This window comes from Anopheles merus, unplaced genomic scaffold (assembly GCF_017562075.2).
Source record: "Anopheles merus strain MAF unplaced genomic scaffold, AmerM5.1 LNR4000280, whole genome shotgun sequence".
Classification (NCBI taxonomy): Eukaryota; Metazoa; Arthropoda; class Insecta; order Diptera; family Culicidae; genus Anopheles; species Anopheles merus.
The window spans coordinates 20,396-45,363 of record NW_024427860.1 but is presented as its reverse complement, the minus strand read 5'-3'; the positions used below and the strand labels follow the sequence as shown (position 1 = coordinate 45,363).

Sequence of the window (24,968 nt, the reverse complement as noted above, 5' to 3'; positions counted from 1 at the left end):
ACACAATGTCCTCCTCGTCCATTTTCGCACCGGTCGACTTGAGCTCTCGAATCAGTTTATCGAAACAAAGGAAGTGAGATTCCAGACTTGAAGATTCGTCATGCTTCATCTCCAGAAGTTTTCGCTTAAGCATGAACCGATTGGTCAAGCTCTTCCGTTCGAAAACTTCATTCAGTCCATCCCAAATTTCCTTCGGACTCCTCTTGTCCTTTATGTATTCCAGGTGACTATCGGCGACAGCTCCGATCAGGACCGAACGACACTTGTTGTCCTGTTTCTTTCGGAACGCCTTCTGCTCCTCCTTCTCCTTCTTTACAGCCGCTGTATCCTCATGCACGATTTCCCAGAAGTCTTCCTCCTCCGCTTCCTTCTCGACACAGTGCGCGATTTCCAACTGTTCCAGGAACGCCAATATCCTGAACTTCCAATTATTGAAACCCGTTCCATCGAAAGGCTTGATCTTGAGGAACTTCTCTTCGTCTCCCATCGTGAGGATTTATTCGAATGGCTTAAAGAATCTTCTAGGCTTGAATTGGGTTATCCTGGGTTATACTGGGTTATACTGGGTTATACTGGGCCCATAACCTATTAACAGAGCTAAAACACCTTTACTGGTTGATGGTTGAAAGAGGAAAGAACATTTTATTAACTACATTCTGTTAACACTATTTCATAGAGTACTATGATCAATTGTACACCAGTATCTCATAGCATACTTAAATCAATTGTAAACTTCAACAATAACAACGTCTCCACAAGCAGTAAGGAAGGCATGTGCAACTTATTTGCTGATCGTTTCAAGGACTGCTTTACTACGGATGATGCAAGCTTATCATTAGAAGCAGCTTTAAATAATGTGCCCCGTGATGTTGTTGACATTGACGTACGCGATATTATTATCTCGGTAGATACTGTACTACGTGCTCTGCAGCAGGTCAAAACCTCATACAACCCTGGACCCGATGGTATTCCTACGGCAATCCTTGCCAAATGCCGCGAATTTTTAGCAGAGCCTCTGTCACAAATCTACCAACTCTCTTTTGCACAAAGTACTGTACCCACGGCCTGGAAATCCTCTGTGATGTTTCCGGTGTACAAAAAGGGGATAAAAACTCTGCTGAGAACTACCGCGGTATAACCACCTTGCCTTCTTGTGCCAAGGTGTTTGAGATCGTCATACAAAACTCGCTAATGTATCACTGTCGTTCTTATATTTCTACACGCCAGCATGGTTTCTTTCCTCGACGCAGTGTTACCACAAACCTGGTGGAATTCGTCTCCAACTGCCATGCAGCCTTTACTTCCGGAGCTCAGATGGATGCAGTATACACTGATCTTAAGGCTGCGTTTGATCGTGTGAACCATCGCTTGCTGTTGGCTAAGCTCGCCCGGATCGGTCTTCTCTCTACTCCGCTGGCGAATTGGTTCAGGTCCTATATCTCTGAAGGTAGCTACTACGTACAAATCGATGGTGTCTCCTCTAACGTTTTCGAGAGTTCATCTGGCGTCCCTCAGGGCAGCAACTTGGGACCACTGCTGTTCTCGCTTTTTATTAACGACGTCTCACTGGCCATTACGGAAGCAGATTGTCTGCTTTATGCGGATGATGTTAGGCTGTTTCGTATCGTACGGAACACTTCCGACTCTCTTTCTCTGCAAAGATCGATTGATGTTTTCTCTGACTGGTGTATCAACAACGACCTGCTAATTTCTGTTGATAAGTGTACGTCAATGTCTTTCTTTAGAATAGCTAGTCGGATAAGGTATATCTATAGCATATCAAGGACACAACTACCGCGGTGCAATACGGTCAGGGATTTAGGAGTCACCCTGGATCGCAAACTAGATTTCCGACAACATTACTGTGATATTTTAGACAAAGCTAACAAAATGCTAGGATTTATTCGTCGACATTCGAGAGATCTCAATGACCCACACTGCCTGTTAACTCTGTATAAGTCCTATGTTCGTTCCATCCTCGAGTTTAGTTCTACAGTTTGGTGTCCGTTCTCTAGTGTTTGGTCCAATAGAATAGAAGCTGTCCAAAAGAGAGTTACTCGTATTGTCCTACACTTCACTCCGTGGCGTAATGTAACCCCTCGTCCATCGTATCATACTCGTTGTTTGTTGTTTGGTCTGGACACACTTGCTAGGAGACGTGATAATGCCCAATGTACGTTTTTGTCCAAACTTATTGTCGGTGAGATAGATTCGCCAGAACTACTGGCTAGAGTCAACATAAATGTCCCTCCTAGAGTGTTCCGTAACTACAGACTAATAAGAACTGACCTTACAAGACGTGCATACAGCGAGAACGACCCAATGACTGCGATGGCCCGTAAGTTTAATCAGCGTTACATTTCATTTGACTGGCACCTACCTACTAGATTTTGTTGATCCGTTTTGTCATTGTACACTGCGTTAGTTATTTAAGTTTTAGTTTTAATTCAGTGATAAGGCCGCTTGTTTGGCCAATCACTTAATACAATAAACAATACAATACAATACAATACAATGGCTGATACAATCCAAGGATCTCTTTTATGATTCGTCGGCGGGTTAGAAGCAGAAGACGGTATGCATATTGTACCAGTGTGTGCCGATCCGATGTTCATTTTACTCTCAGTGTTTAAATGATAGTAAATAGGACTTCTGTTACCCAGTTGGAACATATAAAGTGCTATTTTATGCCTGTTTCATTTTTCGTTCTTCCAGCAGGACTGTTGCAAACGGTAGTGATTCGTGGCCACCGAATGGCAAGCAACGAGGCTATCTGTATACAGAGAAGACTGCAATTACAATTCCTTTATTCTCCAGAAGTGTTTGACCGCAAGAAATTTAACCAATATAATTTTTCTGATATTAAATTCGTTCACTTTTCCACGTTAATTATTAGCCGTTTTTATGTCAACACCTTTTCATGAAACTGTCAAAAGCGAGATGAAAATGGCAATCTAGCAACGGGCTTTGCTTCGACCTGTTCTCCTTAATAGATCTTGTAAGAGGGACACAGATTTCAGAGGTTTTCCAAATTAGAGGAACAAAAATGTACTGGAAATCAAGGGACTGTGCAAATGTTCAAATAAGAGAGGTTTTTCAAATTGGAGAGGTGTCAAATAAGAGAGGGTTCACTGTACAATTTTTATTATTTTTCATAAAAGTAACGTTATTTTGAACGATAAACAATCGTATTATGTTGTGATATTTTTTATTTGCCGATTTAAATGTATTTTTTAGAGATATTCTTTAAAATGCAAACACTGTTTCTGGTCCTATTATCGGCAGTTTTTGTTTCCTATTTTCGTCAACGCAAATAAATGCAAATAGTTAGACAAAAATGTTTGAAACAGTTTTACATTCTCACTTTCCTAAAATTGATGTTAAAAAGCACTAAAATTATTAATGTTGCCCATTCTGGTCACTTTGCTGGTAGTTTTTATAGTTTCTTTGATATGAGTTACAAACATAGTAGGCATTGAAGAAAAGAGACATTACGATGGCTACAGAGTTCGGCTCCGACAGGCTCAAACTTATTATTTTTCTCTCATGTTATTTGATGATTTATAGTGAAATGGTCATATTTGATATAAGAAACGTCGTATTATGTATTATGGCGTATTAGAAATGTCGTATTAACATGAATAATTACTTGTTTTCCGTGATTTTAAAAATCCAAACGAACTAGAATAAATGCTGCAACCATAGAATCTTTCATACTTCACAATTTCATTGGTTTATTGTTCTAATTCTCTTAATAACGAAACCTGCCGAACAATTGACTGATAACAAATCTGCCGAAAAATTGTGAACTCTGCACATTTTGTTTGATATTTTGAAAAATATGCAAGGAAATGATGTGAAACTTTGTATATGAAAGAAACTTCGTACAAATGAGCATATCTCTACTTCAAAAATATGTTTTAAGACAATTTTCGACGCATTTTTGCATGATTACACGTTTTTAATTACACTGCCGAAAACTGGTACAGTTACCCTATATAACCAAATAAATTAAATTAAATTTATGTTGTAAACTGCTAATGGGAAATGTTGGGTGCGTACGTGCAGGGTACTCACGCGCCCTCTCTGCGAGATGTTTTCTCTCGTCGGTTGATGGGCACGAGTGTCCTAGCGAGAGATTCGTCCCGATCCGCGATCCCGATTGTTACACGTTACACGATCGGGATGCGAGCGGCAGTCGGGATACAGCTAGCAACGAATGTGGTGTGGTGTCAGTAACAAGGCGGAAATAAATTAAGTTTATTTATTGTACCTTATCTAATTTACGTTGTGTCGTAACACTTATTCGGCCACATATCACACGGCAACGTAAAAGTGGCGACGAGAACAATTTACTTTAACGTGTGTTCAGTTTAACGTGTGCAAGTGTATCAAACATAGGACCACCGTGTCGCAAGCGTCGTAGGATGGAGCAAGCCGACGCAAACCAGATGGATATTTTTGCGGACGTTGACCCGCGCCGATTATCGCAAAATCGTGCCAGCGTACCAGGCGTGTCTATGCCAAATTTCGCGCATCGAGAAGGAGCATCAGCAGTACCGCCGATGATAATCCAGCCGCCATCGCAGCCTACGTCGACGCCATCGCAGCCTACGTCGACGCCATCGCTAATCAATGCGTCACCAGCCATCATTAGCAGTGCGGATAGTGCAACGATGCTGCAAATGATGAATTTGCTTCAACAGCAAATGGCACAACAGCAGCAGCTGCTTAATGATTTTCTTCACGCGCGCATGCCGAGCCAATGCGCCCCACCCACCACGTTGCAGCCTGAACAAATAATTGATACTCTGTCTCACCACATTTCAGAGTTTCAATACAACAAGGAGACTGGTATAACCTTCAAAAGCTGGTTTTCATGCTATCTCGACCTGTTCCAGAAGGACGCGGCAAGGATCGACGACGCAGCCAAAGTGCGATTGTTGCTGCGCAAACTGGGACCATCCGAGCACGATCGCTACTTAAGCTTCATCATGCCGAGCCGCCCGCCGGATTTTTCACTCGAGCAGACTGTGGAAAAACTTACATGCCTGTTCGACACCCAAGAATCGCTGCTGAGCAAGCGGTTCAAATGCTTGCAGATCATGAAGACGCGGACCGAGGATCATCTCAGCTATGCGTGTCGAATTAACAAGGCGTGTGTCGAGTTCGAGCTGAAGAAGTTGAACGAGGAAGAGTTCAAGTGTTTGCTGTACGTGTGCGGGTTGAAAGACGAGATCGACGCAGACATCAGGACGCGACTGCTAGCCCGCATTGAGGACAAGGCCTGCGTGACCTTGCAACAGCTTTCTTCAGAGTGCCATCGGTTAATCAACCTGAAAAAGGATAGCGCAATGATCAAGGCACCGGTACCAGAGCGTGTTCTAGCAGTAAACACAAAAATGCATCGCGCACCACGTCAGTTTCAACCCAAGCGCGACAATCCTACTACCCCGTGTTGGTCGTGCGGAGGGTTGCATTGGAGCCGCGATTGCCCGTACAAGCAACACCGATGCACAACTTGTTCCCGGACGGGCCACAAAGAAGGTTATTGCAACACCATAAGATCCCGTAAGCCCGGCAAACGCCCCTGGAAGCAGCGTAAAACACAATTAAGGATGGTGACAGTGAACGTCCAGAGTGTACAGCAACGGCGCAGATTCGTGTCGCTTACGATGAATGGTACACCGGTTCGTATGCAGTTGGACACGGCTTCCGACATTACTGTGATAGATCACACAACGTGGAAGCTCATTGGCAGTCCCCAGTTAGCAGCACCATCCGTAATCGCTAGAACCGCCTCAGGTGCTAACCTATCCTTGGAAGGAGAGTTTCCGTGCACTGTCGAAGTGAATGGACAGGCAAAGCAAACCGTGATTCGCGTCTCTAAATCGCGTTTGTTACTTTTAGGTGCTGATGTTATCGACGCGTTTGCTCTATGGTCGGTTCCGATGGACAGTTTTTGCTGCCACGTTACAGGTACGTCTACCACGCCGAAGCAATGGCAAGAACGGTTCCCAACAGTCTTTCAAGGAATAGGCCTATATAAAGGCAGGGGTTACCTTGACGCTGAAAGACAACTGCCGTCCAGTCTTTCGTCCAAAAAGACCCGTTGCATACGCTATGCAAGAGCCTGTAAATCTAGAGCTTGATAGGCTAGAAAAGTTGGGCATAATAACACCTGTAAAGTTTTCTGAATGGGCAGCACCGGTGGTAGTGGTTAAGAAGGCAAACGGGAAAATTCGGCTATGTGGCGATTATTCCACTGGGTTGAACGAAGCGCTAAGACCACATGATTACCCGTTACCACTCCCAGAGGACATATTTTCAAGGCTGTCCAACTGCACCATGTTCAGCAAAATCGACTTAACGGACGCCTTTCTCCAAGTCGAAATCGATCCTCAATACAGACCGCTACTTACCATAAATACGCATAGAGGCTTGTACCACTACAACCGCCTACCACCCGGCATCAAAGTTGCTCCTGCTGCCTTCCAGCAACTTATGGATACAATGCTCGCAGGGCTTAAGGGTGTATCAGGATATCTTGACGATATCATCGTAGGAGGAAGTAGCGAACACGAGCATGACACAAATTTGGCAGAAGTATTACACAGGCTTCAAGAATATGGATTTACGATACGAGCCGATAAATGTGCTTTTAAACAGCAGAAAATCCGTCAAAAATCGAGCTTATAAAGAAGCTCCCTGAACCGATAGACATATCCGGTGTGAGATCATTTCTGGGAGCAATTAATTATTACGGGAAGTTCATCCCGAATATGAGGAAGCTGCGATATCCGTTAGACAATTTGCTTAAGGCAAATAATTCATTCTGCTGGACGCCAGAATGCAAAAAGTCGTTCGCAACGTTCAAGTCTCTCCTATCGTCCGACCTACTTCTAACGCACTATGATCCACGGCAGAAGATAATCGTTTCTGCAGACGCTTCGTCCATCGGCCTTGGCGCAACGATTAGCCACGTGTATCCTGGAGGTGCAATGCGCGTAATTCAACATGCTTCCCGCGCCCTCAGTGAAGCAGAGCGTCATTACAGCCAAATCGATCGCGAAGGCTTGGCTATCATCTTCGCTGTAAAAAAGTTTCATAAAATGATCTTCGGCAGGCGTTTTGTTCTTCAAACGGACCATCGACCTCTTCTTCATATTTTCGGCTCGAAGAAGGGTATCCCGACCGTCACCGCAAACCGTTTGCAGCGTTTCGCACTCTTCTAGCGTATGATTTCAGCATAGAGTATGTACGCACCGATGACTTCGGAAACGCTGACTTGCTTTCGCGCCTGATCAACACACAAGCCAAACCTGAAGAAGACACCGTGATCGCATGCATAGAAATAGACATCAAAGCAATGGTGGTAAGTGCGCTTCATAACACTCCACTTCATTTTGCAGACCTTATCAGAGAACACGGAAAGACCCCCTACTGCAAAAGCTCGTGCATTACATACGTGAAGGATGGCCCAGTAATGCAACCTACACAGGGGATTGTCTCGTTTCTTCGCACGTAAGGATGCTTTATCAACCGTTGATGGTTGTATTTTGTTCGGGGAGAGGGTGGTGATTCCTCGAGTTTTACAACAGCAATGTCTGCAACAAATACACCACGGTCATCCTGGCATGCAACGGATGAAAGCATTGGCCAGAAGCTACCTTTATTGGCCATCCTTGGACGCTGACATCACGGAATGGGTCAAAACATGTAACGCGTGCCAAGCAGTTGCACGATCACCCCCTCACTCAAGCCCCGTTCCTTGGCCAAAAGCTGCAGGTCCATGGCAGCGCATTCATGTGGACTATGCTGGTCCACTAGATGGAGATTTCTACCTCATCGTAGTAGATTCGTTCACGAAATGGCCTGAAGTATTTCGAACGAGCAGCACTACATCCGCAGCAACCATCGGCATCTTACGCGGAATATTCGCCCGGTTCGGTGTTCCAACCACTCTAGTATCTGATAACGGTACGCAGTTTACGAGCGAAGATTTTAAGTTTTTTTGCTTCCAGAACGGCATCGAGCACATAACGACGGCACCCTATCATCCGCAGTCTAACGGGCAGGCTGAAAGGTTCGTTGATACTTTCAAGCGGACCGTTAAGAAAATATCAGCCGATGGGAGAACGATGCAAGAGGCGCTGGATGCATTCCTACTGTCCTACCGAAGTACTCCGAGCTCCGTGTTAGAAGGGCTAAAATCACCAGCGGAGATAATGTTTGGCAGACCAATGCGTACAACCTTAGACCTATTACGTCCACCACTCGCAGGAGGGTTAACAGACAGTCCAGTAGCAGCTAAACGCAGGGAATTTCGCCCGTCCGACCTGGTATATGTTAAGTGTTACTCTCGCAACGGTTGGAGTTGGACAGCTGGGACCATTGTTAGCCGCATTGGAAACGTAATGTACAACGTCAGTACAGGCGATAGAAAGACCATAAGAAGCCACGTGAACCAGCTGCGCGAGCGCCGTGAACGTCATCATCATCGTCATCGTGAATCATCGGAGTATGACGGTTTACCGCTAGATATTCTTTTGGATTCCTACCACCTTACTCCGCAACCGACGACATCAACAGCCGAACCATCATCAGCATCGCTACAGCATACTACATCTACACACACGAGCGTATCGTCTGCATCACACCCACAAACGTCAGCAGTCATCGATCCGCGTACGGCCTCAAACGCGGAACGCTGCATTCAACGAATTCCCCAATTCCGGTACAAGCTCCAACCCGAGAACCACGTCGCTCTTCTAGGCATAGAAGACCGCCCAGTAGGTTCGATCCGTACAGGCGTTTTTAAAAGAGGGGAGATGTTGGGTGCGTACGTGCAGGGTACTCACGCGCCCTCTCTGCGAGATGTTTTCTCTCGTCGGTTGATGGGCACGAGTGTCCTAGCGAGAGATTCGTCCCGATCCGCGATCCCGATTGTTACACGTTACACGATCGGGATGCGAGCGGCAGTCGGGATACAGCTAGCAACGAATGTGGTGTGGTGTCAGTAACAAGGCGGAAATAAATTAAGTTTATTTATTGTACCTTATCTAATTTACGTTGTGTCGTAACACTTATTCGGCCACATATCACACGGCAACGTAAAAGGAAACATTCAAGTAAACAATCAAACATATTATAAAATGGTCCATTCACAGAAGACAATCGTTCGTACTTTTCTTCCCTTTTTCTTTCTTGCGTATACGGTCTTGAAAATGTTGATAGATTACGTTAACTTCACTCACCATTTTTAAGAGTTTATTGCGCAAAAAGTTAACAATTTGTCACAATCGGTTTGCAGAGTGGCCACATACAATCTATGACTATTCCAATACGTACTGTACGAAGGGTTTGCCCGTGGAATTGCAATCTGAGTAAAACATTTTTTACGCCACATGTAAGTTATGCTCAGCTGTTTCATCTCTGAACACGTCCATCAACCTCCTGTGTGTTGAATGGTCTTAAACGGTTTTTTTATGTCTTTTGCAACTATTCCATGCTAAAGCTGTCGGGGCAGAGTTTGAGGCGGAATTGCGAGATCATCGTCGAAGGTTTTAATGCGCAAATTTAATTGATCAATCAGTTTCGATTGCATTAGGACTAAAGCTCTGGTGGTACCAGGCTTACATTATCGAAATAAGAGTGGCTCATTGCGCTTTTTGGGGAAAGTCGTTTTGTTGGATCGTAATGCATAAGTTCACAAAATAAAGTATGTGCATCGAGGTCGTGCTGCATCTCATTTGGCAGTGGTTGCGGTTCCCAGTAAGGGAAGGATTCTTTGTAATCCGATAAATGCGAAACGCCGGGCCATTTCGTTTCGTCAGGCGTACCCATTTGTCGAAATATCTTAAATAGTTGATCAATCTCGCTGTCTCCCGGGAAGAGCGGCCGTTTAAGAATCATCTCGGCAAAGATACATCCCAAACTCCAGGTGTCAACGCCAACGCAGTAAAATTTGGTTCCCAGCAGTATCTCTGGCGCACGGTACCAAAGCGTAACCACCTCGTGTGTATACACTCTAATAGGAAAGTTTACCGCTCGTGCCAGTCCAAAATCAGCCAGTTTGATGTGTCCCTCCGGTCGATTAGCAGATTTTGAGGTTTGAGATCCCGGTGGAGAATACGGTTCAAATGACAGTACGCGATGGCATCCAGCATTTGGTGCATGTAACTCTTTACAAGCATCGGCGTGAAACTACTTTTGTGACGATCTAGCATTTTCTTAAGATCCATGTCCAAATATTCAAATACCATGTAAATGCTCGCATCTATTATGACTACGTCGAAGAGCTCCACTATTGAATGATGGCTTCAGATCTTTCAGCAATGAAATTTCACGCATTGCCGTTGACGGTATACCTTCCGTTTCGCTGGAATAGCAAAGGTTTGAAATTAGGCTGGCGTGCGTGTTTATGCGATCGTGGCAACTCACTTATCAAGCCGAATTCGTTTGAGTGCTACATAGTTTTGGGTCCGAATGTCTTTCGCCTTGTACACCACACCATAGGTACCTTCCCCGATTTTATCCACTCGATCGTATACACCTACCCTCTGCATCTTTTGAGCGTCCTCTATGTTGTATTTCAGCAGCATTACACTTTTTAAAAGGTTTACGCGTCTCATCGAGAATACACAACGAAATTAAGGTACGAGCAAAACTTTTAAAGCGTAAACATTATGTCGAATTCTAACGTTTTCTTTGTTTTGTATGGGTTTTACGCGCCCAAAATTGACAGCAATGGACATAGGGTTTGAGCACAAGGCTGGACATCGTAGTTGACATTTATTTGAGCTGTCATTCGTGGTGCCCATGTAGCAATTAAACCCGACAAACAAATTCGAGCAGTATTTTAGCTCGCAAGTATTCCAAATGCAAGGGTTTTTTTGAGATCTCGCGCGTATCCCAGCCAGACAGCTTTCTGTTAATTTACCATCAAGCAGTTTTCTGTCTATCACAAGAGAAATTAAAGAGTAATTAAGCGATTCGAATCGTTTGGTAGCGGCCCGCTAAATATTGCGAGGCTTCGAAAAGTATCTTCTGTTCGAATATTGTTAAAATTATCATTTCACCGTTTATTCCCCGTTAGTTGTCATAATTATCACTTTTTGTAGTTTTGTGGATTTTTCAAAAAGAAAAATAAAAATTTAGGTCTAAAGTTAGCTACACGTAACGCTGCTCTAACTTTTCGCGAGGTGCTATAATTATAACCCAAGCGCCACAGATTAAGCTTAAACGACTGGAAAATTGATATTCATAGAAAAAAAATGAAAGCTCCACAGCTTCATTGGTTTAATCAATAGATGGCGTATTAAAACTGATTATTATATTGCTATCCTTTTCTTGCAATGTGTTTCGACAAGTTTCATCTTATCATGACCTATATAGCCTTCTAACTTTCCGAGCAAAAATCTATATGAATGATCGTGTGGTCAGATACGTCCCAAGCGCCACAGATTAAGCTTAAACGACTGGAAAATTGAATATCCATAAAAAAAATGAAAGCTCCACAGCTTCATTGGTTGATCAATAGATGGCGTATTACAACTCATCATTATATTGCTATCCTGTTCTTGCAATGTGCTTCGACAAGTTTCATCTTATCATGACCTATATAGCCTTATAACTTTCTGAGTAAAAATCTATGTGAATGGTCGTGTGGTCAGATACGTGGGTATCAACACCAACGACCATACTCAATTCCCACTTGCTTCAGTACTGGTGGTTTCCATTGGAGTTTAGTAATTAAACTATTGTATCGCCGTTCTAGTTCTAGCGATGCATAACTTCAATGCGAACCATACAACAGTACAGAGGAAATGAGAAAGCTCTCCTCCAAGCGATGAAGCTCAACTGGTGGGATATCCCACCAACAGAGAGCGCCACCAGCTTTTTTGCTATTTTTAGAATGAATGAGTCGTTTGCCGTCTGCTAAACGAAGTCTTTCTATATTCCGTTTAGGTAGAGAACTTGAGTCGTTTAGAAGCCGTTGAGTGGTCGTTTAGTGGATTTGTGGCACTTGGGGTGGGTATCAACACCGACGACCATTACTCAAATCTCACTTGCCTCAGGGCTGGTGGTTTCCATTGGATTTTAGTATTAAAACAATCGTATCGCCGTTCTAGTTCTAGCGATGCATAACTTCAATACGAAACCATACAACAGTACAGAGGAAATGAGAAAGCTCTCCTCCAAGTGAGGAAGCTCAACTGGTTGGGTATCCCACAAACAGATGGCGCCACCAGCTTTTTTGCTATTTTTAGAATGCATGAGTCGTTTGCCGTCTGCTAAACGAAGTCTTTCTATATTCCGTTTAGGTAGAGTGCTTGAGTCGTTTAGAAGCCGTTTAGTGGTCCTTTAGTGGATTTGTGGCACTTGGGAACTGCTTAAATTAGGAACGAAAAAATGGCCTACCCTCACAACCTGATTTCACGCGAGGTCACTGACGCTTTTTAATTTATTTATTATTATGGTATCCAGCCTCCATGGCCTACATACACAATTACAACTAATTACAACTATGAAGTTGGCGCGAGTGCGAAGCTTCATGCGAACTCGCAGGCTACTCGAATTTGTTTTGCGTGGGTAGAGGGAATAAACAGAATGTTTAATGGGAACACAGTTCAAACATCTGTTCAATTTGTCAGCAATGACAATAATAAACATAGAAGCTGTTTGCGAAAGACGGCTTTCCTGCATGTGTTTGTTGTGTTTTCAAAATTTACTTCCAAATGGAACCTCTCTACTTAAAAGCATGCCGAATGTGCATGTGCTATAGACATCTTAAACCATTGGATTCGGAAATGGTACGGAAAATAGGATCCTGCTTCGGTATAATGGTAAACAAACTGTGCGAGGACCGTGTTTACCTCTACATAGCCGGTAATGAAATTGTTCGCATTTTTAGATCAACCTTGAGGATAGAACGTTACCCCTCGGTATATGTCGAAAATGTACAAAAAAAGTTATCCAGGCCAAGAAATATCGCGATTTCTATCTGTCAGTGCAGACGAAGCTGTTTGTAAAACGCTCAAACCACTTTCTTCGTATAGACCGTCAACCATTGGTTGAAGTTATTTTGAGGCGCAATGAATCTCCACGATACATCTATCCTTCGGGCCGGCGAGTACAAGACAGAATGCGGGAGGAAAAGCGAACAAAAGCCCGACCAAGCTCGGAAAGCAAAACAGACCCTCAGAACAATGCATCTGGAAACATTAATGCTTCAGTGAATAGATTACTATCTCCCAGCACTTCTTCTGCCATTGCAACAAGCCATTGTCGCCCAGAAGTAGAATCTACTGCTGTTCCTCGTCAACGTACAACCTCAACTGATGAAGTTCCTAACCAAAGCTATTCGCCTTCCCCTGTACTTAATTTTTCAAATTCAAATACTCCGCCTCCCGCTGCTATTACATTAGTTGTAACCACACCTGAGGAAGTGACAATGAACGGTTTGGACGATCCAGCAGTTAAGGAGGATTTCGAAGCAACCGAACACGATAACAATTCGGAAAAAGAATCTTTTCCTATTGAAAAATTGGAAACAGAATCAGACATCCAATCGCAAGATGATACAGAAAATGTTGATGATTCGGCCACGTTTTATGAGGAGCAGAAAATCTATGCCACCGAAGAGTTGGAGGAAGTACTTCAAGATCAAAACATGGAAGATCCCGAGGAACATGTGGAAGCAGAGTACCTTAATCAACACGAGCTTAGCGCTGGGGATGGCTTAGATTCGGAACACCATCTGACACAGGAACAGTACGATTCGACTGAAATAGAAGTGCTAGAAGCAAGTGAAACAATTGAATCCGTCATTCCCGGCAATGAAAATACTGGTTATAATGTTCAAGACACACGGCGACGCAGGCGAAGTAGTAAATCTCGGGTAGAGAACTTTACAAGTCGCTGCTGACTGAATGCAACATATGCGGTAAAATGATTGAACGCAACCGCTTAGAGGGGCACATCAATCGACATTCGGGACGTCGCCCGTATGCGTGCCACATAGAAGGATGTTCTTCGCGGTTTCACTGTAAGCATGCCTGCCGTTTGCACGTTCGCTGTCGCCATGGATCGGAATCGTTCACATGTACCGAATGTGGAAAGGTATACAAAGCGCGGCGCGATTTACTGGGACACATCAGAGAAACCCATGTTGAGCCGAGATTTCAATGTGACGTTTGTGGGAAAAAATTTACAACCAGGTAAAGACTAACAATATCGAACATGTGTATACATGTGTTTAATTTTGATCACTTTTTAATTTTCAATTTTTGCTCGTTAGGTCTCGACTGAAGCAGCATAGCTTTTATCACACAGGAGAGAGGAACTATCCGTGCCGTGTGTGCGAGATGCGCTTTTTCAGCAATTTTCAGCTCAAAGTTCATATGAGAACACATACAAAATCTTTCCCATACAAGTGTTCCGTTTGCAACAAGCGCTTTCGTTATCGTCACATGGCAAAAGAACACATTGTAAAAGATCATGGGATAGATATCTCGTTGCAAAAGGATTGGGTCATACAGTACCCTGAACCAGATCCGGAGGAAGTGGAGGTGATAAACGAAGAGGAAAACATCATTCAATACAACATTCAGCGTCTCGAGGAAACAGAAGATGAAGATAATACGCTGGGGGAAGGTGCAGATTCGGCCACCGTATCTTTGAAAATCGATAATACAGACGAATACCAGATTCCAACCAGCATGAACAGTTCCGAAAGGACAGCTAATAAGGAAGCAGGTATGATGCGTTAAGGATAAAATTTGAAAAACAAATTATTTAAAAATATTATTAGGATATAAAATTTTTAAAATCACAAAACTTATATTTTTGCAAAATATACAAGTATATTGTATAGTATAGTATACTATAGTACAGGAAAGTAAAGATGTACCCCAATTTAAAGTAGGGTAAGTGTATCAATTGTGGCTATAGCACCAATTATGGCTATAACGAACACTATTTTCGCTCTAAAACAGCCTATTTGCATTCTAAAACCACGGAAGGATTTTTCATTTCAATTATGAACATTTTAACACATTTGTGTTTCATTAGTTTCATGTTGGCCACTTCCGTTTGTTAAATATTACCCTTTTAAAATGTGTTGCCAAGATTTTTGTATCTCTTACCATTTTGATAAGAGCAGCACTGTAGGATATTAGCGACCTAACCATATTTTTATCTCAAAGTCATCATTTTGGTGCAAAATATTATTTATTTAACGCCTACACATCAAAATCTATCAACATTTCATCGAAAATATGCCTTTTTTCTGTACGTCCATAATTGGTACAACTAACCTTCGGTGTAGCCAAATATCGCAGTATGCTATGGATGCTTTGTTGACAATTGTTGCTTTGGTCGTAGCGCGTAGTTTACAAGTGAACAACTCGGGTTTCTCGTTGTTATTTACGCAATCTAAAGTGTTAATATCATTTATGTTGTTTAATATCATTTATGTGTTTTAAGCATCATTTATTTGTAAAGTGTTCGAATCAGTAATCGGTGCAATAGTCAGTGAAATGTAATCGATTCAGTTTCACTAAAATAATGCAGTCTTGAATGACTTTCATACGAAGAAGTGAAATCTGAAGCCGCTCGTATCGCCTTATTGCCAAATGCGCTCTTGTTCTTCCCTGATCAATAGTTAGTGCTAGTCTTGATCGGAAGTATCTTTGCCAAAAGATAGTTGAACTATGGCTACGATTCTTCATTTGAACAAATTCAAATAGACCACCCTGATTTGTGCTATTCTTCGTATCGCGCTGAAACGGTAGCTGACTTTGGTATAGCTTCCAGGTGATATGAAGGATTGTTAGGTGTATGGCCAAGCACGGTCTCATTAGAAAGGTGTACGAAAGTAATTTTTTTAGGATTAGCCTCATCAATTGTGCGATTAATTGAGCGTGGATATCAATACAACCAGTGATAAAAAACGGATATTCTAAAATGTTAATTTTACATTTTTAATGGTGATTAAATACTTATATTGGTGCAGTGAACTTATTATTACTTGATTTCAGTTAAAACAATGTCACAAAGTAATTTTTGGTGTAAATATCCACGAGTTTTAGAATACAGCCACAATTGGTACAGCTATGGCGAATTGCTAGGAACACTATAGCCATAATTGGTACCTCAAGATGCAATTTTGATTTGAAATTTTCTAGTATTTTGATAAACACTGAGTGAAAATAAAAAAATACTCTCGTGTTCTACACATTGTAGGCTATATAAAAACATAAAGAAGTTTGAAATTTTACCCAATACTTATTTTTACAGGCGTAAAATCGGTATCTTGATGACATATTATAGCCATAATTGGTACACTTACCCTATTGATTTGAAAAATTCAAACAAATTAAAGTAAAAACATCACTCAGACCTATAATCCATAGCATCTCGAGTTTCTTGCAAGGTTGAGTGCAGATGATTCTAGATGAACAATTCATCACTGTATATGAATAATGAGTCTAGTACTATCACTTCGTGATATCACAATCGAAAACTCTCAGGGCATTTTGCTACCACCAAAAGTCTACGCCCATCCATCTTCTGCAAGTCAACTCAGATCCTGGCATACGCTGATGATATAGACATCATTGGTATGCGGCTCTCCGATGTACGATGGGATCGAGCAGGCGGCAGAGCACCTCAGATTGCAGATAAACGAGGCAAAGACCAAACTGATGGTGGCAACATCAGCGGCCCTAGCAATAACTAATCCAACCCTACGTAAGCGTGACGTTCAGATAGGTGAATGCACTTTTGAAGTTGTCTATAGGGAGCTATACGAGATGTACGGCGAGCCCATTGTCCTGCAGCGTATCAAGCTTGCCAGGCGGCTGTGGGCAGGCCATTTTGAACGCATATAAACGGACGACCCAGCCCGTAAAGTCTTTTTAGGCCGTCCACAAGGACAGAGGAAGCGTGGTAGGTCCAAACTGAGGTGGCAAGATGGCGTGGAGGCGTCCATTAAGGCCAGGATAATGGACTGGCAGATGAAGGCGCGAGACCGTGAGCGGTTTCGGACACTCCTGAGGCAGGCCAAGACCAAAGCGGTTATAGCGTCGGATAAGTAAGTAATATCACTTAGATATATAGTTTTAAATTAAGCAAGAACTTCTCTTTTAACAACATCACGTCATTTTTAATGTAACAGAACGTAATTGAAATTCTTCTTCTTCTTTGGCTCAACAACCGTTGTCGGTCAAGGCCTGCCTGTACCACTAGTGGGCTTTGGCTTTCAGTGACTAATTGATTTCCCCCCATAGCAGGATAGTCAATCCTACGTATGCACAGTGGGCAACGGACATACAAACGCCGGGATGAAAATCAATTCCTCGTGCTATTGCAGTTTTTCTTCATTCAATAACATTGCTCTTACTACACAGAGCAGTCCTGTACTAAAATCGTCAAGACAGCGAAAAACAGTAATAGTTATCGCTCACAACATTAAATTATTGTGTAGTACTTAACAGCATCAACAATTATTGTTAAGAAATAAAACAAAGGCGGAGTAAGTTCGTTACTAAAAACGATTTTTGAGTATTCTTCTTCTTCTTCTTTGGCACAACAACCGCTGTCGGTCAAGGCCTGCCAACACACTTGTGGGGTTGGCTTTCAGTGACTTTTTATTACCATAGCAGGATAGTCAGTCCTACGTATGGGGGCACGGTCTATTCGGGACTTGAACCCATGACGGGCATGTTGTTAAGTCGTACGAGTTGACGACTGTACCACCAGACCGGCCTATTTGAGTATTACGCGCTAAAAAAGCCGAGTTTTTCATGGTTAGTTTTGAAAAGAGCTTACAGGGTTTTCAATGATATTATTGACGTATTCAGCGAGTAGTTGATTCGTTCGGGCATATAATTGACAATTTCAGCGAGATATTGAATTGTTCGGAAGCAGGCGTTGACAAGTTCGGCGATTCTGTAGTGCTGTCATTTGTTTTGTTTTCACACTGTGCCGCAGGGTTCAATTTTTCATTCTCAAAAGTCCTAAAAGTCCTACCTGCGATGAAGTTGGTTTTTCGATTTTTATACAGGCGTTTGCCCAATGTGGTATGGCGGCCTATTTGGGGATCGAACCCATGACGGGCATGTTGTTAAGTCGTACGAGCTGACGACTGTACTACGAGACCGGCTCTAATTGAAATTAACTTGTCTTAATTTCATAAACGATTAATATAATTCATAGACCAGGGAATGTAAGGGAAGGCAGGTAAAGACGGACACGTTAATGAAAATGATAAAAATCTAAGGATGTACATAAGCAACTACCATGGCAATGTGCATACTCTATGTTACACTCATGTTTTATCAGAAAATATGTTGATACTTGTAAGTTTTTATCGAATTTTATGTTTTTTTTTTCATGAATTAAAAACATGTTTTTTCGTACAGTTTTACAATGTCCGGGTAAAACTGACACTTGATATGGGATTAATGGACACCATGAAGGGTAAGATCACTTGTATAAAACGTTGGAAATTGAAAAGGTTTATAATATTTTAACATATCGCATTGCTTTCCACGTCTTGGTACATACATAAACCAATTCTTAGCCAATGACAACGACGGTTCATTCAGCCGTGAATTTAGGAATTGTAAGCACCGCTTGCAACATATCGTAGAATGCAGAATCTAAGTCATTTTTTAAATATCGGGCACTAACAGCTGACAGCTTCTCCAGCTTACAGAACAACAATCTAGAATTTCCCTTTAGGAAATTACTTCGCGGAGAGCTCCATGCTTTTTCTAGTTGCTGGATGTTTTATATCTTCCGAATACCCTTATTTAAGGTGTTTGATGAGATCTGTTCATCGCCAGTTGTTTTAAGAAGTAAATTAAATGAACAAATCTGGTGTCCATCTTTCCCTACGACAGAGTGTCCGTCTTTCCCGCTTTGGTGTCAGGATGTTTAAACCAGCAGAAAACATGATTTTTTATTTATTTCATTCTCGTTCTTTCGCCAGTTGTTTGCTTAATAATCACGATACATTAAAAGTTGTAGAGCTTAAAATCTGCAGTAGTATAATTAGATCGATCAGGGACCACACGATTGAAATTTTATTTTGTTCGTGAATTTAACCATTGTTGCATATATTAAGCCCAAAATGGTTTTCAAATGTGTTGTTTTGCTTTCAGTTTGATTGCTGCAATGTCGAATTATTCTAAAATTACCTTTTTCGTGCATTATTCAGAAGTGTCCATCTTACCCGTAGTGTCCGTCTTCGTTTGTATTTTTCGTTTGCATCTGAGACATTACATTCGATTTCACACGCAAAAAAATGGTATTACTTGGTTATATTGGTGCACCTGAAACACTACAATAAAGTGTTTATGTACCACGTCAAGCATCCAGATTTCGTCCTTTGTTGCTTGTAGATCATCAAAATACTCGTTACGCTTTTCACGATCCTATCAACTGTATGTCCCAATTTTTTTTAAAATAAAATGTTTAATATTTGACCGCATTTCCCGACCATACCTGCACATTCTTCTTCTCTTTGGCGTAACGACCTACGTGGTCATTTCGTCTTGTTCAGACTTCCAAGATTTAGTCGGATATTCCTGCCTTGCTATGGGGAGACGGTCCGATTGTAAATCGATTCCGCTGCAATGAAATTTAACGCAGCTACTGCAAAATCCAAACATAGCTGAAAACGATTCAGTCGTAGTTGAAAACGATTCAGACGTAATTGATTGCGATCCATTCTCATGGATTGTGATTCATAGCAACTGGATGAAGATTCATAGGAAAGTGAGAACAGGAGAAATTATCTAGGTATGTTTTGACTGAAATTTGAATGAATGGTTTGAGGGGCTTCAAAACTGAGCACTTAGAGCAGAGTAGTATTAGTGTATTAGTGTATTAGTGTTAGTATTAGTATTAGTATTAGTGTATATTTATCTTTACTGAACTGATAATATAACTAAAATTTAAAACCATTATTAATCCAATTTAGGCTGATAAGTTAATTTGAAATACAAATACTGGCAGAAATTAAAATATGAAATAGGAGTTTTTGGGAAAAATAGAGAATTTTTTCCCATTTGAAGATGTAAGCTAGTTTTACAGTTAAGTTTATAAGTATTAGTTAAGCTATTTGTCTAGACCTGCGGAGGTCTGACAATAGATCCAATTAAATAAAATTAAATGATGCTAACTAAAATATATTATTGCATAATATTCATAAATGCTTCAAAATAAGTTTATGAACGGTGGGAGAGCGTGGCGTCAAAATTCCCCCCAAAAAATAAAACTCTTCACCATTTGAAAACCGCTGCTCTAGAATTTGTATTTTTAAATCATATGTAATGTTTTTCTCCAATTTAAAGAGATATTTCAAAAATCTAACAACATTTAATTTGAATGTTTTATCTTAATTTTATCATTACTCTTTATTCTGAAAATCACTCGTTACATCACATAATAACACAGTTTTCATATAAATGCCATCTACTCAACTCCTGCCTTCTGCATTATCTTAGTCCACCTCCTCTACCGTGGGGCCCGTGCGTCCGCCGAACCCGCCTGCCTGCTGGCCACAGCTAGTCGGGGATGGACCGGCTCCCGATTGCTGATGCAACTTCGTCATTATCGGACTGCAAGCCCGCGTCAGCTCCTGCATTTTGTGATCGTACTCTTCCTTCTCTGCCATACTGTTGCCGTCGATCCAGCGCAGTGTCTCGTTGCACTGTTCCTCGATAGTTTTGCGATCGCCTTCGCTCAGTTTCGAGCCGGCTGATTCTAGCGTTTGCTTGAGACTGAAACAATACGCCTCGAGCTGATTGCGAGCCGCGACTCGCTCCCGTTGCTTTTCATCCTCCTCGCGGAATTTCTCCGCCTCGGCCAGCATGCGATCGATATCCGCCTGCGACAAGCGGCCCTTGTCGTTCTTGATCGTGATGTTTTTCTCCTTGCCGGTGCTCATTTCCTTCGCCGATACGTTCAGAATACCGTTGGCGTCCAGATCAAAGGTTACCTCAATCTTTGGCACACCGCGCGGTGCCGGCGGAATGCCTGATAGGTCGAACTGGCCCAGCAGATTATTGTCCTTTGTCATGGCTCTCTCGCCCTCAAACACCTGAATCGACACTCCGGGCTGGTTGTCCGCGTAGGTCGAGAAGGTCTGCGTCTGTTTGCACGGAATGCGCGAATTTCGCTCGATCAGCTTCGTCATCACTCCGCCGGCCGTTTCGATTCCGAGCGACAACGGAGCCACATCGACCAACAATACATCTTGGATCTTTTCGTCCTTGTCTCCACTAAGAATAGCCGCCTGGACGGCCGCACCGTATGCTACCGCCTCATCCGGGTTGATCGACAGGTTCAGCGATTTGCCGCAGAAGAAGTTCTGCAACAGCGACTGCACCTTCGGGATGCGGGTCGATCCACCTACCAGCACGATGTCGTGAATGGAGCTTTTGTCCATCTTTGCATCCGACAGGGCCTTCTCCACCGGTTGCAGTGTCGAGCGGAACAGATCCGAGCACAGCTCCTCGAATCGTGCTCGGCTGATCTTTGTGTAGTAGTCGATTCCGTCCATGAGGGCATCGATCTCGATCGTGGCCTCCGTGCTGGAGGAAAGCGTCCGCTTCGCTCGCTCGCATGCCGTCCTCAAGCGTCGCAGTGCTCTGGCGTTCTTGGACACGTCCTTCTTGAACTTGCGTTTGAACTCCTCCACGAAATGGCCCACCATTCGGTTGTCGAAGTCTTCGCCTCCCAGGTGTGTGTCACCGGCTGTGGCTCGTACCTCGAACAGAGAGCCCTCGTCGATCGTCAAAATGGACACGTCGAACGTTCCTCCGCCGAGATCGAAGATCAACACGTTGCGCTCGCCCTTCAGGTTCTTGTCCAAACCGTAAGCCAATGCGGCCGCCGTCGGTTCGTTGATGATTCGCATCACATTCAGGCCCGCGATCGCACCGGCATCCTTCGTGGCTTGTCGCTGGCTGTCATTGAAGTACGCTGGAACCGTGATGACCGCATTCTTCACAGAGTGTCCCAGATATGCTTCGGCCGTTTCCTTCATTTTCGTCAGCACCATCGAGCTGACTTCCTCTGGTGCAAACGTTTTGCGCTCTCCTTTGAATTCCACCTGAATCTTCGGCTTGCCGCAGTCGTTGACCACCTTGAACGGCCAGTGCTTGATATCGGCCTGAATCTTAGGGTCGTCATACCGGCGTCCGATCAGTCGCTTGGCATCGAACACTGTGTTTGTGGGGTTCATGGCCACCTGGTTCTTGGCCGCGTCACCGATGAGGCGCTCCGTGTCCGAAAACGCAACATAGCTCGGTGTGGTTCTGTTGCCCTGGTCGTTGGCAATAATCTCCACCTTGCCGTGCTGAAACACTCCCACGCACGAATAGGTCGTGCCCAGATCGATTCCAATTGCAGAAGGCATCTTGTCAATGCTGTGTCTATTATACTGTATGCACTGAAATTCTTCACTGATAGCGCAGAAAAACTGTTCACGTTTGTGTATCTTGAGTGATAATTCACTATTTCAATTTGTTTGGTTCACCACGTTCTAGTTCACGATAGCTCGCTCTTTACTCTTTGCTTGTTATTTTCTGAATGACGCTCACTGCTCGAAACACGGCTATATATATCAAACCATACAATTTCTAGAATGCTCCACAAGCTACTCGATCCTACTCGAACCTACTCGAGCCACATCGAGTGTGTGCTCGATTGCACGCGAGACTGGTCGAATACGAGCTCGAATCATCTAGCAGTGGGTCTTGGCTGTGCTAAGCTGCTCTCGCGTTACATTTTGTCTCGGCTATTGTGTACGATGAGCGACAACTGCCTACCGCTACGGATTGCAGCTATGGCCATTCCTTTGTCAACCATCACCGTAAAGGATATTATTTTTTAGCTGATTTTCAGTACACCCACTGATTTTTTCATTTAAAATTTTAATTTAACTTTTACGCCCATTCTTCCCATTGCGTAGTTGAAAATTTTGATAAAAAACAATTCGTGTATTTTATTTATTCATTTTAACCCATTCAGTGATTTTCCGGAGTGAGACTCTTGCTGTACTTTTGTTCTGCGTTTCGCGTGGGGGAGGGGGAAGGAAATAAACAAAGATAATGGCATATTTTGCAAATCAGTTTTTGTGTAAAGCAACGGTTTGCAGAAAGAGTCCAAGTTATTTTCTTTTATTTTCTTTTTGTCATTATTCATTATGGGTGTGTGCTTTTCCCAAAAATTGTGAGCTCGGATGACCTAAAGGAATCAATACCAAAATCCAAAACGATTTTAATGGTTAATACGAGACCCATGGTTAAGAAAAATAACGCGCAAACTAATATAAACAAACGCAACAACAGGGACTGATCACCCCGCGATGTGGAAAACAGATAGACCTTCAAAAGTGAGAAAGGTATTGAAAATATGTACACAGAGAAATAAGAACAACGTTGAATTCATAATATACAACCAATCATATGGTAAAGCACTAGAGTTTGCTGTTCTAGAAATGTGCAAAATCGCGAAGCAATATAGAAGAAACAAGCTAGCATGGTCAAAAGAAGACCATTTATTCAAAGAATATTCCCAACAAACTATTAAGGAGATCGCCAACAGAGCCATTACCAAGTTTGAAATAATCCTGTTTACTCCAACTAGATGGATAACAACAGAATTTCAGATTATCATATGACCCCTTCGGGAGGCCAGTACAGACTGTACCAGAAAATAAGGGATAAAAACAAATGGAAAAATATGAAAGATGATTTCAAGAAATACGTAAGAAATTGTAAGGCATGTTTAGTTAATAAGACGACTAGACATACTAACGAAGAAACAGTTGTAACTACAAGACCGACAAAATCTTTTGACAAAATTTCATTCAACAACAGTTGGACGACTAACAAAAACTAACAAAAACAACAGGTATGCAATAACCATACAATGTGACTTAACAAAATACATTGTAGTAACACCTATCCATAACAAAAAAGCAAATACTATAGCAAGAGCATTCATGGAACATTTATAGAATTAAAATCAGATCAAGGACTAGAATATAACAATGAAATATTACACAAAGTCTCAGAAATCTTTAAAATCAAACAGACTTTTAGTACAGTTTACCATTCACAGACAATAGGATCATTAGAAAGAAATCATAGATGTCTAAACGAATACCTAAGAAGTTATACAAACGAACATCATGATGACTAGGACGATTGGACAAAATTTTACGAATTTGTTTGCAATACAACAGAACACACATACACAAACTACACACCATACGAACTAGTGTTTGGAAGAAAAGCACATTTACCACAAGATATATTCAAAACAAAAATAGAACCAGTTTATTATATTGACGATTATTATTTCGAAATGAAATATAAACTCCAAAAATCAAACGAAATAGGCAGAGAAAATTTGATAAAAGCAAAGCATAAAAGACATCAAATCTTAAATTGAAATACAGTGCCGATCATTATGCAGATAGGAGATCAGGTAAATTTGGAAAATGAAAACAGAAAAAAATAGATAAAACCTACATTTAACACAGTAGTAAGTGAACAAGGGCCTAATTACGTAATACAAAACAATACATCAAAGAAAATCTCTACAGTACACAAACCAGACTAATTGAGTACACAGGAGAATAACTTCAATCATTGTGATTCATTACGTTATTCTATTAAAGGGGGGAGGTGTAGCATATCTGTTATACAGAACTTATTATAATACATACTATCAATTATAGATACATTGTAACACACTTCGGAAAGCCAAATCACACCATTGCAACACATTCATTATAAAACATAAGCAAATCAATCCACACGATAGCAACACACCCAGACCATACCGTTAATAGAAAAAAAACAATTGAGACACATTTATCGAAAAAAAACCAAAACGCGCAGCATAAGCAATTCAAGCGTCACCACAGCAAAGCAGACAAA

At 42.1% G+C, this 24,968-nt stretch overlaps 4 protein-coding genes across 4 annotated transcripts; 2 read left to right on the top strand and 2 right to left on the bottom strand.

The window, feature by feature from the left end:
• The first annotated feature begins 4,427 nt into the window (after positions 1 to 4,427).
• LOC121602046 (uncharacterized protein K02A2.6-like) lies at positions 4,428 to 6,039 on the top strand. Its single transcript, XM_041930818.1, has 2 exons — positions 4,428 to 5,861; positions 5,911 to 6,039. Exons 1-2 carry the CDS (start codon positions 4,428 to 4,430, stop codon positions 6,037 to 6,039), a joined length of 1,563 nt encoding a protein of 520 aa, XP_041786752.1.
• A 3,364-nt stretch (positions 6,040 to 9,403) lies between these two features.
• On the bottom strand, positions 9,404 to 10,607 carry LOC121602048 (cyclin-dependent kinase 2-like). The gene is given in 4 exon segments (XM_041930820.1): positions 9,404 to 10,091; positions 10,094 to 10,319; positions 10,321 to 10,381; positions 10,444 to 10,607. Coding segments are annotated over 4 exon segments (927 nt in total). The 5' UTR covers positions 10,605 to 10,607; the 3' UTR covers positions 9,404 to 9,612.
• Positions 10,608 to 12,716: 2,109 nt separating this feature from the next.
• Positions 12,717 to 14,774, top strand: LOC121602053. Its single transcript, XM_041930824.1, has 3 exons — positions 12,717 to 12,848; positions 12,917 to 13,903; positions 14,529 to 14,774. Exons 1-3 carry the CDS (start codon positions 12,741 to 12,743, stop codon positions 14,772 to 14,774), a joined length of 1,341 nt encoding a protein of 446 aa, XP_041786758.1. The 5' UTR covers positions 12,717 to 12,740.
• Positions 14,775 to 20,413: 5,639 nt separating this feature from the next.
• On the bottom strand, positions 20,414 to 22,643 carry LOC121602047 (heat shock protein 70 A1-like). Its single transcript, XM_041930819.1, has one exon. The coding sequence runs from the start codon at positions 22,433 to 22,435 to the stop codon at positions 20,516 to 20,518; it is 1,920 nt and encodes a 639-aa protein (XP_041786753.1). The 5' UTR covers positions 22,436 to 22,643; the 3' UTR covers positions 20,414 to 20,515.
• Between the last annotated feature and the right edge of the window lie 2,325 nt (positions 22,644 to 24,968).

Excerpts from the sequence above, each read along its gene's own strand:
- LOC121602047 (XM_041930819.1), bottom strand. The coding sequence starts at position 22,435 with ATGCCTTCTGCAATTGGAATCGATCTGGGCACGACCTATTCGTGCGTG.
- LOC121602053 (XM_041930824.1), top strand. The coding sequence starts at position 12,741 with ATGGAACCTCTCTACTTAAAAGCATGCCGAATGTGCATGTGCTATAGA. Across the intron at positions 12,849-12,916 it reads GATCCTGCTTCGGTATAATG|ATCAACCTTGAGGATAGAAC; the intron begins GTAAACAAACTG and ends TCGCATTTTTAG. Across the intron at positions 13,904-14,528 it reads GGCGAAGTAGTAAATCTCGG|GATTGGGTCATACAGTACCC; the intron begins GTAGAGAACTTT and ends TCGTTGCAAAAG.
- LOC121602046 (XM_041930818.1), top strand. The coding sequence starts at position 4,428 with ATGGAGCAAGCCGACGCAAACCAGATGGATATTTTTGCGGACGTTGAC. Across the intron at positions 5,862-5,910 it reads CTGTCGAAGTGAATGGACAG|GTGCTGATGTTATCGACGCG; the intron begins GCAAAGCAAACC and ends TGTTACTTTTAG.